Here is an 18,592-nt window from a genome sequence, read left to right as displayed (position 1 = left end):
CGAATATGCCAAAAGTTATTGATTTTTTATATTTTTTATATATAATTTTTTCTACTAAATTTAATAAATACTTTAAGGAGTGACTTATAGGAATGAGGATAATCTTTTTAATAAGATTTATTAAATAATAAATTGAAAAATTTAGTCAAACTTCCATACTTGAAAATCAATATATTCTTTATGAATATTTATTATAAATATTCAATTTATTTTTTTTAAATTTATTCAAAAAATAAATATTATTACAGCAATTGCATTTACATTTAAATAATTTATATTGTAAAATATTTTTTAATTTAAAAGTTAATATTAATATTATCACATTATGGTCATATTTTTGACATTGTATTTTTTTGCATTTAATTAAGATATACTATTTACGAATGTGAGATACTATTACTTTATATTTTTTACAAATAGAATAAGTTAGTTAAAAACTTAAAATATTATTTAAAATAATAAATAATATATGATAGCTAATCTTTTAAAATAATATTAATAAATAATTCAAATAAAATTAAAACATTTTTTGTTAACTTATGTTAATATAATATTTTGAATAAAAAAAATAAACTTGTTTTTACTTTTATCTATTATATTAGAATGTATTTAAAATTTACTTGGTAAATCTCAAATATAGTAAAAAATAATCCATAATGTGTTAATTATATATTACATTTAATATTTATCTTCAAATTAGGTACTTTCAATAATGAAATTAAAACTTCAAATGTAAATGCAAAAATATTATATCTTATTAGTTTTTTTAATGTTTATATATGTATGAAAATTTTTATATAATAATTATATAACCAATTAATTATTATATTTATAATTAGTCGTTGTATATTCAAATTATTGTTTAATAGGGAGAGATAAAAACAGACACATAATTAGAAATCTGAAATATATATGATGTTATCATATTATACACTTGAAGACTATAATGTATTAACTTATGCGTGTCAGAATTTGCAAAGTTCTATCAATATATTTTAATTATAAACTTATCGAACCGATTTATATCTATCAACTGGTTTATTATAATGCATAGCCTCTATGACAATAGAAAAGATCAGTAACCACCCCCCTTAATGCACTATATGTGTGCATTTACATATATGATCCCATAACATATCTGTGGTATACTTCTCTAAACCATCAACAGATATTCTGTATATTGCCAGAATCATAACGATTGATACAATCGCTCTCTTTAGTTGTATAGCATACTACCAATGCGGTATAACGGTATAAATTATCTTCTCTGTTCAATAACTTTGAAAAGATATTCGCGTATTACATATTTATTTTGTCACTGATGCAGTTTATTAAAAAGTTAATCAGGTATTAGAATTTGAACAGAAAAAATCTATAAAGCAAATAAATGATTTTAAAAATTTGTTAATTTCACAATTGTGTACTTATTTATATCAAAGAAAATCGATTTTTAATTTTTTAAGGTAACTATCATACATAGATGAATAAATTGTAACAATCACCATATTATTATAAATATGGAAAAAGCGACTTTTTTTATAATTATATTAATTTTACACACAATTCTTTTTTCATGATTCATTCAATTTCTAATGCTGTATTAAAAATAATTTGAAACATAAATAAGTGAATATGACATAATAATTACTTCACAGCTTTTATCAATATTTCAAACTGTCGAAAAACAAATCGCATTTTTTTTTTAATTTTTTTTTGTTTTTGATAATTTACTAAAAAAGAGAAAATATATATATTTATGATGTTATATATTTGTTATATTATATAGATATTTGTGTCAATTTTCATTTTTTGAAATTAGTATACAATTAAAAGAAAAAATGAGAGGGGTGACTTCTTTTTATGAACTAAATGAAAATATTGAGAATATTTGTACTAAAAACTTGCAATTTCTGTATTCATCTGCCACAGGCAGAGTAACAGAAATAAACATCTTTTTCTACAGCCATTGGATTTTATCAGTATTAAAAAAAAAGGCCATTATATAAAATTTTAAGTAAGACATAATATGAAATTGACTGATTGTAGGAATGATAAAACGATATGAAAAATACAATCAGTCGTCTTTCTTTTGCATTAATATATAAATATATTCCATAATGGCCGTTAAGATGATCCAATGTTATGGATCCTAGGACTGTTAGGGAAACTAAAATTGTTTAACCCCTTTGGTGTAAATATTATAGTAAATTACAAGTTACAAAACATTTTCTTCGACTTTTTCTTTCCTCTTGTGGTCTTTTCTAAGCAGTGTTTTCTGAATCAGAACCATGACATAAACGGCTTCTTAAAAGAGAAACATCAAAGACAGTCTTTCGCAGTATCATCCTCTCCATAGATCTCTGATAATGTTGTCGTTTGACCGCAAACTAAGTCTGAGATACTTTTTGCTTTTACCGAGTGGCCGAAGGACTTTGCACAAACGCTAAAATCTTTCGTCATTTCACTGATCTCTTTGCTCTCCTGATGATCACATGTACTTGATAATTTAATGCTTGATATTGGATATATATTATTATCGTCACCAATACTATTCTTACCAAAAGATGCAAATGAAGTTGTAGTTGATGTAGTTGTGATCATATTTCGTGATTTATCAATGTCCATATAATAATCCTAAAATGAATTGAATTATATTGTTTTTTTTAATATTGAAGATTAACTTCTTCCCCAAATATAATATTGATATTCATAAAAATTATTACTAACCTTTTCTGAATTTAGAGAATTAGTAATTTGAGGTTGAGGTGCACAACTCTGATTACATTGTGCTAAAGCAATTAGTGCCTTTTGATTTTCTCTTGCATCAACTAGAAATATACTTTCCTTGACTTCTTTTGCATTATATTCATCAATTCTATACAAAATATTAAATAATTATTATATATATATTTTTATTTATTTATACAAAAATAAAATTTTAAACATTGTTTACTTGTCATAAATAACTGCATGCAAGCCAAGTTTCTTTAAATGTTGAATTGTATCTTTATCATTATTATCATCTCCCCAACAAAAAATAATTAATCCAGCATCCTTTACAAATTTGACTTGTGAGGGATCTCTAAGAATATCTTCAGTATGAACATTAATTCCTAAAATATCAGCTGCTAATGCATGTCTAACAGCCATTGGTATCGTTTGACATCTCGGATCATGATAAGTAGGATACTTTGAAGTTACACCTTGTGTTAAAAATACTACTGGGTACTTATTTTGCTTAAGACGAATCATGGCACAAATATCTGGATTGAATGATGAAAAAACAATTTTCCTATCTCCTCCATATTCTAGAACGACTTTCAATATAATGTCCAAATACATATTAAGATCGAAAGGATGATTAAGCTCGAATGTACCATCCTGTATACATATATATATATATATATATACAATTTCCATAAAAAAATAATAAACATACAAAATAAGTATATAAACTTATTATTTTTACCTTTAATTGCATAGTCCATTTAATTTCGATATTACAGCCAACATGTTGTTCTAATTCTTGAAGTACAGTTTGAAGGGTAGGAAAAGGTTGATGATCTTCTAAATCTTCATCAAAAAATCTTGGATTTTTTTCTCGACCTTCAGCCACATGATACACCTGTAAAAAAAATGTATTTAATAAAAAATAAATAAAATAAATCATTCCGTCAACGAAACTCTGTTAGATCATAAATGTTGTCGATATTTGATATGAGAGATTTTTTGAAGCCAAACAAAAGCAAACACTCTGAAGTCATGTGAATATATTAAAAGTAATATCATGCCTTTCATGATATTATTCACATGCTGTGATAATATGTTTTTTTATAATGTGTATACATTTTTCGATGAAGAATTTCGCGCTTGTGCGAAATATATGAAGTCAGAGGGAAATAAAACTGGTGAAAGATTATTAAAAATGATCTTCAAGATCTTTAAAGCATCTTTGCAAGAGATCGTTTGGTGATATTATATTGATAAAAAGTATTTTTTAATTGGATTACTTTAATAACTTATAATATTATAATAAGATAAAGCTTTTAGCTTTTAATTAAAGCATATAATGTACGATATTGTGACACGATGATATGATTTTAAAAATTAATTTTAATTGATTTTAGAATAAATTTTAAATAGCATGCATCGAGTTTTTTAAATAATTAATTGGTTATACATTTTGACGACGAGTTAGGCGGCGCAAGCGGTATGAAAGCTCACCAGTTGGTTAACCCCCTGCTCAGCTTTATCAACGAAATACAGCACCTTACCCAACGAGTCCCCCGGGTAATAAAAATCCTGTTGAATATTAAAAAGAGACAAATACGAATAGGTATGTTACACCTATAAATTCATGATTTCATGTCTGTGTATCTACATACGATACAATCCTTGAAGTGATTGATTTTTCCTTTAATACAAAAAAGGACATAAAAAGCAATATTAACACGCGTAGCATTATTAAGAAGCTGCATTTTATTGGTTAATGATAAATGAAAATTGTTAGATGAACTATGAATCCTATTAATTTTTTAAAAGATTATTAAGTAATTAAAAATATATAATAATTCTTGATTAACACTTTTTACATGAAATTAATACTTATTTCTTGATATATAATTTAAAATATTTTTTTGTATCATTTATATATTTTTATAACTAAAAAAAATCTTTTAACTTTTTTCGTATGTTTACGCAATATAAATATTTTATAATAAAAGAAAAAATAAAATACATTAAATTGTAAATGTAATTGAAATTTGTAATTATAATTATGAAACAATGATATGAATGAAAATAATATCATTCAAATTTAAATACATATTTTAGAAATCATATATATATGTTCATATTTAAAATTACCTTCAATAAATGTAGTTGTTCTAATGTAAGATCTTTAACAGGTATTTCTAGCATATCCATAGCTTCTATTTGTTTCTTGCGTTTTAATGAAATAGACACATAAAAATCGTGGTAAATAACCGGTATGTGATCTTTAGATAATTGAACATCAAATTCAACCATATCAGCTCCATGATATGATGCAGTCTTTAAAGAAGCTATTGTATTTTCACGCACATTAGCACAGCTGTGAATAGACAGATAAATAAAAATATGAACTTTAGCATTCAAAATAATTTTAACAAAATTTTAAATTTTTAATGATTTTAAAAATATTAACATACTTTTTTGTTTGAAAAGAAGTACCTAATCCTCTATGTCCTACATCTAGGCCAGACCACCGTTGTTCCCAATGTTTAGCATATGAAATACTCATATCCCATGGATAATCTGGAATTGATTTTATCACAACATATTCTAATGTAAGTTGTCCTGCAGAAAAAAGAAAAATTATTTATAGTAATTGATAATGATTTTTAGTATTAAAAAACGAAATAAAAAGAAAAACCAAAATAAAAATCATACCAATTGGTCTATGCTTTGTGCTTGTAATTGGTACTGTTAGAAGCCCAACGCTTGATTGTAATGTACTAGGTAAAATATAGCTGAAACCGATATGACTTGGTGGTTCTCCTGGAAAACATCTTGAGCTGTATACGTAGTAGTCCACCAAATAAGCCTGAAAAAACACTCTATTCAGTATATACGGAAAAATATTATTACTTATAACAACACCAAATGCTTGCATCAATATTTTTTTGCTTATCCATTATAGAGCTTGTTTCAATTAATTAAGTCCAATGATCAAGGACAATTGGTTTGAAGAAACTTTTTTCTGAATTTTTCTAATCTGAGAAACAAGAAAATTACTAATAAATATAATCAAAATTTATGGCACATTATTAACGATCCTTGATCACTAAAAATCGTAGGAATTAAACTATATTATGAAAGACATTTGTACATCTTGTTCTTTCGAACTTTTATCAATTTTTTGGCAGTTTTAAGTAATTTATAGGCAAGAGCAACAAATTACTAGTAAAACAAAGATAATTTATTTCCTACATAATCTAGCAATGAACCAGACCAATAATTGCCAAATGCTGTACTCTGCCTGGTGACGCGTATCCCGCAACACCTGCCGATCATTCATTATTAAATTTCGATATCAAGTCTGTAAAGTTTGTAATTCAGATTTAGAAGATTCTGACAGCTTAGTCTGGTACTAGCCGCGCAGCGGTATCACGTACGGTACAGTAGAGTTGGTCAGAGCTAGAAAATATTAGTAGTACACTAAAAGGATATAGGAGTGATGGGAGCCTCACCATTTTCGACGCACACAGATGGATATGAGGTGTGACAGCGTTGATATCTCTAAATTTTTAGGTTTATTTAGGATGGCTGTAACTCGCATAAATCGATCTCGTATAATAATATAATATAATAAATAAATTGTCTTATAAAATCCAGACTTTAGATAGATATATTTGGAACAGACTTTAAATATGATATATTTGGAAAAAATTTACAGATTTATGAGAGATCAGCCTAAGGATAGGTATGGTAGGGTTAACGACAATCAAAACCATCATATCTCTGTGTGATGTCATGTGACACAGATGTAAAGTGGTAGACGATGCTTAGCATCGATACATCAGATTGCATGTTAGCATCATCATTTGCACCAGAGATCTTGCTTTGTACAAAGCTGACGGTTGTCTTCATTCCAGGCCAATGCGCGTGACATCGCTTCTGGTTTCCAAGGAGGGCAATAGCTGCTGAACAAGTTTAATTATTTTTTACCAAGTAATTTGAACAAGTCGCGAAAGAAGACGTGGCCGGCCTACTCGTGGTCTACTGAAAACTCACATGGTATGGTCAATGCGTATTTTTAGCGTGTCTAATTTCTTATCTGAATTACCAATAGTTCGTCATTTATTGCTCTGCCATATTCATAATTTTGATTAATTTTTATTATTTGCCATTATTATTGCCGTATTTATTTATTTGCTATTTATTTACTATTTTGAATAAAGATGTACTTTTGTCATTAATTTTAGAATGAATTGAAAATCACATCACGTATTTTTTATTTTTAAATTATTTGAATTTTTCTACAGTTAATGAATAAATTATTAAAATTAATGTTTTTGATATGATTTCCATCTGCAGAATTATCCATAAAAAACAGGAAAGTTGATTTGAAATAAAATTATCCTAGATAAATATATAATGTAATATTATAAGAATTATAAGCAATAAACACCAACCAATGGTTATTCATCAAGTTGTGTATTTATTATGATTTCTTAATGAGATATTTTATATGATTACTTACAATAGTTTCAGGATATCGAACTGCAACATTGAAGATAATAAATTCGTCTTCATTGTAAGCTCGACCAAATTGTTCTTGTATCTTGAAGCGAGCTTCTTCATCATTCATTACCTAAAATTAAAAACATATTTAGTATTATATAATTATAATATTATTGCAAAAATAAATATGATAATTGATTTTGATAGCAAATATATATATATATATATATATATATATATATATATACACAAAAAGATATATAAAAAATTATATATATAATAATATTTTATAATAATATTATATAAAATTATATAATAATTATATAATGACATCATACCGCAACTTCTGTAATACTAAAGGCAGGTTGATCAATAATATCTTGCGTATCCATAGAAAGACTATCATCTACACAATCACCACCAAATTGTTGCAATTCTAAAGAATTGTGTCTAATTAAATTTACAGGTGTCATCTAAATTAAAAAAATACTTTTAATTTTTCAAATTTCATATATCAATTTTCAAGTATGTGATTAATTAAAAACGTACTTTAATGTGAACTTTTCTATTTTGTAGTCGATTTTTCCATAACTTAATTGGATTATTAAAAAGCTTAAATTGTATCACAGTTTCATCGGTCAACCAGCCTCGTTCAATTTTACAGTAGCCATTATAATAACCAAATTTGTCTGGATCAGGCAATGTGTCACTACTAAAATTGCTAGGTGCTATAACAAATTTTTTTATTTAATTTTATAATTTATGATAAAAAATATTACTTTTAAATTCATTATTAATTATATATTAGATTACATACTATTTTTCTTAATAAAGCGTGGTGTCATATGAGTCTCCCATCTACGAATAATAAGAGTCTTGGCCGAATTTTTAGTACCATTAGAATGACAGATGACAGCAACAAAATATCGGAATTCTACATCAGCATCAATGGGAAGTGCAACTTTTTGTGAAAATATTCTTCCACCTCTGAAATTTATAAATTTTATATATGCTATAATTTTCAATAATTAAATTTTATACATATATTTAATATATTAAATGAAATAAATATATTATAATTAAATATAATATAGATCATATATAAATATTAATATTAATATTAATATAAATATTATCAATAAAACTTTATTGTATTTGGAATGAAATACATAAAATATACTTACTCATCATCTATATCACCAAATGAATTATCTCCAGCATTGTCATGTCCATCGTCACTATAAAATTCTCCACTACTATTACTGTCAAAAAGTATAGGAGAATCCCGACTGCCATGTTCCTGTGACAACTGAATTGCCTGATTGTGATTCCAAGCACCCAGTTCAGGCAAATTACCCACTACATACAAAACTTCATTTTTTTCTATTTTATGTACCTAATTAAATAAGTTTATAAGAAAAATTAGAAGTACTAAAAAATTATAATATACAATATAGTTAAAATAGTGAAAAAATTATTATTAATTACTTGGACTCTAAAAATCCAATCTCTTTTAGATCCCCTCATGTCTGATGTATGTTCAGTTGCCACCTCGATGAAGTTAGTCTCACGTGGCTCCTCTTGCTGCTTGTATTCCCCGTCCTCTTTGTTCTCTATAAACCACATCCGCTGCATATTATATATGTTTTCTTTTTCTCAGTGTTTTTCTCTTTCAATTTTCTGTGTTTCAAGGTGTGTTCAATTCACATCAGCTAATCTTCTGTAATAAGGGACTTGTTGTAAAGTATGCTAAAAAATTTTTAATAGCAATCAAATGGGACGATTATTTTAGACAAAACTTTTATGAAAATCAATTTTTGTAAATTCTTCTTTTAATTAAAAATTATAATTACAAACTTTATATTAATAATTATTTTTCATGTCTATTATATAATATATTATTTAATATATTTTTATCATTTTTTTGATTAATATAAATAAATATTAAAAAAAATTAAATATTTTATGTTAACTCATATTTTAAAATTTAATTATGATTATTAAAATAAAAAAATGTTTTAAATAATAATTTAAATACCATTTTTAAATATGTTTAAATTATTTTATTCATTTATTTAAATTTCATAGATTTGATTAAAAAATTATATGTTTAATAATAAAAAAATCTATGTAGTTATATTAAAATGTATTAAAACACATATGATATTGTATTATTCTATGGTAAACAATTTTTGAAAATAAGAAAAAAATAAGATAAAAAAAACCTAAAATAAAAGAACAAATTTAAATAAATATAAAATTAAACAATATTAATATAATATACACATACATACACATATACATATATATATATATATAAATAAATTAAAAACATAATTTAATATTACAAATGAATGAATGAAAAATTTTATTAAAAAACAACCCAAATTTATCTAAAATAGATTCTACGAAATCATGAATGATAAGAGAGTTTTGTATCATATTTTGCATATTTTAATTTGATTAAATATTTGATAATTTTCAATTAAAAATTTTAACATTTAAACAAGTTTATATAATATTTTATATTATTGTTTGATAATAATAGATTATTAAAAACTAATAAGAATTAATAAGAATTAATAAGAATATTAGAAAATATAGTATGAAACAAGTGACTAAACATCAATATATGAAATAAAAGTAAAATATCTGATATTCTTTTTATAGTAATCAAAAGTATAATTTTTAAATTATTTAATAATAAATTTAATACATTAATATCATATAAATATTCATAAATAAACATCACTTTTTGTTTCACCTGATAAGTGTTATAATATGTTAATATATGTTGTATATGAATAAAGTAAAGTCCATTATAATTTTTTTTTCATAAACTGTTGCCAAACTACGACTTTTTATAATTTCAATGAGGAAATAATATACATAAAAATATATTAATATAAAAAAGTTTAAAAACAGCTTTTAAACATGTCGGAGATGAGCAAAATAGAAAAGAATTCAATAAAGTGATAAAAAAGTGAAGTTTTTCAATCGCTAATTCAAATTAATTTTATGTATCAAAACACATCATTCCTGAAAATATTAGTTTACCTATTGCATGGAAAAAACACAGTAGATTTTATTTGTAAAGATTGATTAGCAGCCTGGTATTCACCTCGTATAAGAGTATGTGTTATTTAACGAATGCCCAAGGCAGTCGCTTTATATTTTTTATCAAATTTGTCATAATTTATTCTTTCACAGCACAACACAACTAACTTTTAACTGACACGAAACAGCTCAAGTATAACACTACACCGCAGTACTTTTTCTTTCGCAGATGAAATAATGGTCGATTTGGCAACGTCGTGAACGCGGAAGTGACGACAACGATAGTTCAGTAGAATCACTAATTCAAACTATCTGAACTATTGCAATTTGAAAATTGTTATTCTTATAACTTTATGTATAAATATTAGAGATTACAAATAATATTAGTAACTGTAGTTATTAAGTAAATTAAAAATATTATATTTAATGCAAATATTTTTACTTAAATAGCATTTCATAAAATTTCGAGTAGTTACTTCCTGTCCGCCATGCTGCATCGAACACAACAACCAATATATTGTTAAGTAAAAATAATTCTATGTATTATATTTTATTCAATACAGGCAATTCAATTTTATATATATACTTTGAATTACACATATATTATAAATTACAAAAATTTAATCATTTATATTTGCACATAATAAAAAATATATAAATTATTTATTATTATTGTTCAATGAAAATTGTATGAAAAAAATATATTAATCAATTTTCAATATTCATTCATATGATATTGATTTTAGTAAAAATACATGAAATTCCAGAATACTATTTGAAGTTGAATAAATTTATTGCTGATGAAATTTTAAATATTTTTCATATTTATTTAAAAATTTCCGTTTGTTATTATTACTACATATGATACTAAATGAATGTCTAACTTTTTATCGAAACATATTTTTTATATTTTTATTGTTACATGTAATATAATTTGTAAATATTTATTTTCAAAAATATATTTTCAGAAATATTAGCTATAAAATTGCAAATATTGCAGTTTCGTTTCATAGTTAAAAGAATGCGTGAAAAGAGAAGAGGGCGAGTGAAAATTTTAATTTGTATAATATTAAAAAATCATTTTCCAACAAAATAATAGTAAAATAATAATAAATAATAAAATACTATATTATTATATAATATGATATTATTAATTATTATTTATATTGTTTTATTTTTTTTATAAATAGATATAAATGAAAAAAAATTTTTTAATATATTTATCGGAAGATAAAATTTTTTAATATATTTATCGGATATATATTTGATCGGAAGAAGTAATAGTAGACAACAGGAAAACACTTGTTAAAAAAAATGTTCGCATCGACTACAGGGGAATTATAAGAGTTATGACGCATTAAAAGAGGAAACCATTCAATGCAGGATGATGCACTGATTATAATATTACTGATTTTATCATATATATACATATATATATATATATATATACACACATATATGTATGTATAAACAATATATATAAATGCATTAATTTATTAGTTTATGATATTGTTACTAAATTATTAAATTAGTACATTACTAAATCATATGTTTCTTAGATTATAGATATCTTAGATTACAGACAAATATAATTATATTAGAATAATTATGCAATAATCATGCAATATCAGACTTGGTTAGACTTCGAGTTTGACTATTGAAACGTGAAAAGTATATAGCTAAAAAGTATAAGATAAGTATATAAACAAATCAATTATTATTAAATTATTAAAAATTGCAATTTGTTATCTAAATTCTAAATAATTTAGATATGTCTAACAATCATGCGAAAAAACATATTTGTACTAAAAATTCTTTAAATTTATAAAACAGAAATTAATTTTATCTTAAAATGTATTATTCTATTTATTTTTAATAATTAAATTGTCATATAATTGTTTATAAATTATTTTATAAATGGGTAATTCAAATAATTTTTTACATCAAAAAATTTATTACGTAAATTATATAAATTTTGTTCTTTTTTGATGTAATGTAATATAATATCGTTATTGTAACGAATAGATAATAAACAATGTTTCTCTCTCTTGTTTCTCTCAATGTTTATCGAATCTTGAATTTTCAATTGAATTACATTGACAGAATTATTTTTAATTCATTTTCAAATGTGAAAAATTATATTAATTATTATATATTGCTTTTGATCATTATAATTAATCGTTATAATATTTTTATGTTAGATTGTATAATTAAACTGTAATGATGAAAATATTTGCACAATATTTTGTATCGAATATTGAAAAAAAAATTTTCATATGTTCCAGAAAAAAAAATAAAAAATATGTTTTTAGTTAGATTTATACGTATAATTAATTTAAATAATATAAGTGTAATGATTCATTACATTTTAATCTATATATTTTAATTTTAATTACATTTTTATATATTTTAGGTATATTTTAGGTTATTATAACGAATAGATAGTAATAGTAATAGATATTTTATGCAAAAGGAAATTGATTAAAAATAATTATTATTAATTCGAAATTTTTTTGATTCTCACTTGTGAGCGTTTATATAAACTTGAAACTTCTATTTTCTTGTTTATTCTATATTCTATATTTTATATTTTATATTTTTCTTTTAGAATATAATTAGTTACAAAAGATGTTTTTTTTTTTTAAATATTTAAAAATATATACTATGTAATTCTAAAAATTTTTTCAACAGAGCTTGATATACTATTCGAGGTATTGTAATGTATCGGTAATGAAAAAATCAATATCGTTCCTTTGTTAAGAAATAAGTATTTGTATCAATGTATATATCAAGGATATATCATTTCAGTGAATGTTTTATCGTAAATATATTTTCTTGTATCTTTTAATTATATTTTTTGTATTGTTTATGAAAATTATTATTTCAGAATTGAAAATATTTATTTTTATTATATGAGATTTATAATTTATAATTTATGATTTATAATTTATTTTGACTAATACAAATTTTTTTGCATTTTTTATTCTTACAATTTATCATGTGTCAAAGTTTAAAATTTATTTATTGTATATGTGATAAATTGAATGAGTTCAACTTTATATAATAATACTGCTTTGCTTAAAGTTTTTTGAGAAAATATAGATTCACAAAATGTATTCTTGAAAACATTTTAACTTAAAAGATTTTTAGATAAAAAGGAACTATAAATTACAAGAAATACATTATAAATAAAAGTAAATATTATAGAAGTTATATTTTTTAAACAATATGTTTTATATTTATATTATATTTATATTTTATTCCATAAAGAACTATTATAAAAATTATAAGTGATTATATTAAAAATTATATTATATTACTAGAATGTAAAAATATAGAATTTTATTTTTTGTAAAATAGAAAAATATTGACATATTGAACATTATTATGAATTAACCTATAGATGTACAAATACTTATTTTTCGTTTATCATATTTTTTCTATTTGTCATATTTTTTCTCTTTATTTTAACATTTTTAATTCATTTGAAATTAAAAATTACAATTTTTGTTTTATTTATCATACATAAACAATCCCTGAAATAAGTTTTTCAATGTATAAAATATCATACATTTTCAATGTATAAAGTAATTCAATGACAATAAAAAACAATAAATGTGCAATAAATGTCACACAAAGTCTACAAAAATAATCTATGTTTGTAATGTTATTATACTGAATAAAAATATCTCATGTTTTTAGATTTATTTTTATTTTTTAAACACAAATTCTTAGCGAAAAGAATAAAAGGAATATTAATAGTGATTTTTCTATGAATCTCTGTATAAATTATGTATTTGGCTGCAAAGTAACAATTTTTTAAAAATAAATATTTTAAAATAGAATTACATTTATATAACTTAAGTATAATTTGGACACAATTCAATGTCTTATTCAATCTTTCTTAGCTATCATGAGTATCTATTTTGTATCTTTTCTTGCTGTTTATTAAAATTACTATTATACTATATATAAATATATAAATTATATAATTTTAATTTAAAATTTATTTTATAAACGATATTTTATTAAATAGTTAAATATGTTGTTTTTTAAAATTCTATGATTCAATTTTTAATAAAATTTATTTATTATGAAACATAAAGTGAAAAATATTTACAGAAAGTTTTAATATATACAATTTTGACTTGGAGATTACAAAAATGATTTTTGACTATACGAAATATCAAACTGATTGAATTTTTATATATTGAAAAGAAAAATAGAAAAAGACAGTCTAAAGTTAACTGAATATATAATGATCAATCTTTGTGAAAGTCATGCTATATCATTTATCGATCTGTCTATATCGTAGATAGTGGTGCACTCTTAACAAAGATGTAAAAAAAGACGCTCAAGGAAACAAAACTATGGTATGCGGCTATTGTAATACCATTGTTCTATTACGATTGACACAGATATATGTACATTGTACTCGTAATTGTGTGTATATTTATTTTTTTTATTATCTTAATAATATTCCATGCAATTGCATAAATAAAAAAATTTTCATAAACACTGCGTATTTTATAAATAAATGTTAAAAATATTTTCTACTTATATTCTCATTTTATTGCATTTAAAAAGATTAAAATTATAAACAATTACATTTAATTAAATATCTCTACATAAATTGATGTATTATCTAAATTCTAATAAGTTTCTTTTTATTGATTATACTTAATTATAAGTTATAAATCTTCTTATTATTTATATTATATATTCTTTTAATTATATATATTATTTTATTTTTAGAAATACGCTATTTGTTTGTAATTTTCTTTGAATTGTTTATCGAGTTTTAAAATTAGAGAATAAAGCAAGCATAAAATGCAAGCATATAATGTTATTTTGATGAAAATTTTTTTATATAGTATACAATATTATAATTCTTTTTTATATAGTATATAATATTATAATTATTGTATAATATTTGCACATATGATATAATTGTATATTCCTTTGCAGAATACAATCAATTCGCAGAAAAATAATGAGAAAATTATAAAAAAATTATACTTATATTTATACTTATATTTATATTCAACAAATATAAATTAAATATTACGAATTTAATTATTATTATTATTTCTATGATTAATTAAAATAAGTGATAATAATATTTTATTTTTAACATATTGGAAATTATTGAAATTCTTAGAATAATTTAAAACCAAGAAAGTTAATTTGTAATCGTTAATTAACTATTTGCTAACTATATAATTACTATTTTATTATTACAAAAAATTTATTTCGTTATTTAATAATTAAAAGAAAAAAACTAAAAAATAAAATATATATAAAATTCAAAATCTAGATAGAAAAAATTTATCTCATTCATCATTAGAAAATTTATACTTATAATTGAATCATTAAATTATTAAAATTATTATTTAATTTTATTATTATTTAATATCGAAATGTTGTAATATTATTACAAACATTTATTGTTTATAAAAACAAAATTATTGTTTGTAAAAACAAAAAAGTTTTTTTTTCAATTATTCCAAATTTCTTAATAAAATTTCAGTTGATTTATTGTATTTGCATTGAATTTGGTTAGATAATATAAAGCATACAGCATATTTCTTTAGAAATATTTATTTCGATTGTTATTTTTCAACAGAATCTCAAGGCAAACCTACCAGAAAAAGCGTAAAAAAAAAAACAAGCATGAGTTACGATGATAAGCGACGAAACGATAAAAAAAAAAGTATTCACTCATAAAAATAAGATAGTGTATAATTTTTAACTATTAATGATATATTATTCAATTATTTTATTAAATAATAAATTTATTAAATAAAATTTTAATCAATGTTCTTTAAATATGATAATATAGATAATATTGAAAATAACCGTGATTATTCTAAATTATGATTGTTGCAAGTATACTTACACAATGTAACAATTTTTTATCGTGATAAATTGATTTAATGGCTTGCAGTTGAGTCATCAAATTTATCGATCGTAGACTTTCGTTTTAATGTAAAAGGATTCACGATTTTGTTGTACGGTTTCGCGTATGGTTTCGTAATGATGAAAAAGAAACAATCTAATAAAAATTAAATCAGATTATAGGTATTGAAATCATTTTAACAATGAAAAATACATTAGTTAAAATAATTAATTTTATGATTTATTGTTAATACTTAATAAAGCATATATTTGTATGTGCATCTTGAATCGATTTTTATTTCATAACCAAGGAAATGTATTATAAATATTATAAATATGATTTATTTAAAATATACGTAAATTATGATATGCAATAAGTAGAAATCGATTCATCATTTACAATCGATAAAAAGTCAATTACTTATTTTATTATTTAATTTTAATGTAAAACATAGATAATTAGCAGTGGGAATATATTTTTTGGAACACACCTTGAAAACAAATTGATGCATTAGATAATATATCACGTATCAGAAAGCAAATATTGGGAAATATTTTTGCAGTTTTAATAATTTTTGCAATGATAGCGTTAATAAAATATAATAACGTATGAATCTACTCACTAATATTTGTCACGTGCACTGTATCACGCTTTTCGTTTGATAGATATCATAGCAGATAAACTAACTATAAAAAGTAGCTACACGCTGTTTCACAGACGAATATGTAACGTATACACACATTGCAACGATAAAGCTTCTATAAATATTACGAACACAATCATAAGCAAGCAACAAAGATAGAGAAAGAAAAAGAAAGAGAAAAGATATAAATCGTCGAAACAACACGTAACCTTTACTGCCGTCGAAATACTACTGACTGCAGCGTCGGGTTTCAATCAGGTTATGCAAACCCTACAAACCCCCACTTTTCTTTTCCTCTTGTATACCTACGCACGTGATTCTTCAATGTGTTCCACATTTATTGTATATACATATGCACTGTCTAGACACGTCATATAACTCATGTAGATCAACGCAACATTTTGTAAAAATTAAGATATATGTAAAATATTTTATATATATATTTTTTAATTTTAATTGTTTTTAATTTTATATTTATTCTAATTTCACATTTATTATAATAAAATTATATGTAAAAAATTATAATTTTTATTAAAGTATTTGTAATAAATATGTATATTATTTATTTATATATTTATATATTTTAATTAATTTTTTTAAATTAATTTTAATTAATTATATATTTTAAAATAATATTCTAATATTAATATATTGAAAAAGAATATTGATGATTAATATTAATGAATATTTAATTAAAATTAATAATGAAATATTAAAATATAAATATATTTTTAAATATTTATATATTTTATGATGAAGAATTATTTTTAATATGGAATGTTTCAAGAAATTATTGAAATTTCTTTGTTCGAGTATAATTGTACTTAGCTGTAATATGCGTTTATATGAATAATATTTAATATCAATAATTAATTATGTATAATTGAACAATCATTATTTTATAAAATTATTTCATCCTTTTATAATTTTATGAATTTCATTATTTCATTATTTTAAGATAGAAAATTAATTAATTTTTATAATTACGTATTTATAAGTTGATATATGTGAAACAGAAATAATTATTATCTCTCATGTTCTTGTCTTCTATAAAATTGATATATATATATATATAAAATTGGTACTTAAGAAGTATATATTATATATATATAATACAGATTTTTGAAAATAAATTCATAAGATTATAAATTATTCAAATGTTCAATTTTAAATACACAGACTTAAGTTTCGATTTTTATTTATCTATATACTTATTTCATATTTATGAATATTACAATATGTGAATTTTTATTTTATTTACATCATTATATGATAATAAAGCAAATTTTGTTTTATTGTTATTTTAAATATTTATTACTCAAGAAATAATAAAATAAATTTAATCAAATATGAAAATAATACATCTGATTAATCATAATAGCAATCTTTTTGAAAAAATTTTTTAAAAATCTATTTTTTTGAGATTTTTTTCAGATAAGTTTTAAAATAAAAGATAAAATAAAAATTCTTTAACTCACAGTCAAAAGGAAACTTCTCTATCATCAAATTTACTGAATAAATTTATATTATTGAAATATTTGCAATAAATATGATTTAGAATATCTTGACAAACAATATTTATAGATATAATATTTATGTATTATTTTATAGATGAATTCTCTTTCGTAAATTCATTTCTAAAATCATTTTATCATTAGATATTTTGTTGTGCGACAATAATAAATTTATTTGTAAATAAGTTGAATGAAATAAAGAAGTCAAGTTTATATTCGAAATTAATCTTTTCTGTAATATAATATTATAATATT

General features: G+C 22.0%; 1 protein-coding gene across 8 annotated transcripts; it reads right to left on the bottom strand.

Moving 5' to 3' along the window:
* Window positions 1–893: 893 nt before the first annotated feature.
* On the bottom strand, window positions 894–17,073 carry LOC122712378 (glycerophosphocholine phosphodiesterase GPCPD1-like). Of its 8 annotated transcripts, none has more exons than XM_043931976.1 (16): window positions 16,803–17,073; window positions 16,181–16,336; window positions 8,713–8,944; window positions 8,409–8,620; window positions 8,042–8,211; window positions 7,774–7,952; window positions 7,563–7,697; window positions 7,244–7,354; window positions 5,431–5,584; window positions 5,190–5,337; window positions 4,867–5,092; window positions 4,225–4,302; window positions 3,470–3,625; window positions 2,954–3,381; window positions 2,728–2,875; window positions 894–2,634 (listed from the first exon to the last, which is right to left on the bottom strand). In XM_043931976.1, exons 3-16 carry the CDS (start codon window positions 8,857–8,859, stop codon window positions 2,320–2,322), a joined length of 2,607 nt encoding a protein of 868 aa, XP_043787911.1. In that variant the 5' UTR covers window positions 8,860–8,944; window positions 16,181–16,336; window positions 16,803–17,073; the 3' UTR covers window positions 894–2,319. The 8 variants fall into 8 exon arrangements, with proteins under 8 accessions (XP_043787911.1, XP_043787917.1, XP_043787913.1 ...); XM_043931982.1 differs by lacking the exons at window positions 16,181–16,336; window positions 16,803–17,073 and adding an exon at window positions 10,282–10,529 and having other exon boundaries at window positions 894–2,481; window positions 2,559–2,634; XM_043931978.1 differs by lacking the exon at window positions 16,181–16,336 and having other exon boundaries at window positions 8,713–8,837.
* Window positions 17,074–18,592: the final 1,519 nt, after the last annotated feature.

The sequence above is a fragment of the Apis laboriosa genome, unplaced genomic scaffold (genome assembly GCF_014066325.1).
Source record: "Apis laboriosa isolate Shangri-la unplaced genomic scaffold, ASM1406632v1 scaffold1_cov151, whole genome shotgun sequence".
In the NCBI taxonomy this organism is placed as follows: domain Eukaryota; kingdom Metazoa; phylum Arthropoda; class Insecta; order Hymenoptera; family Apidae; genus Apis; species Apis laboriosa.
This window is presented reverse-complemented; position numbering and strand designations above follow the sequence as displayed.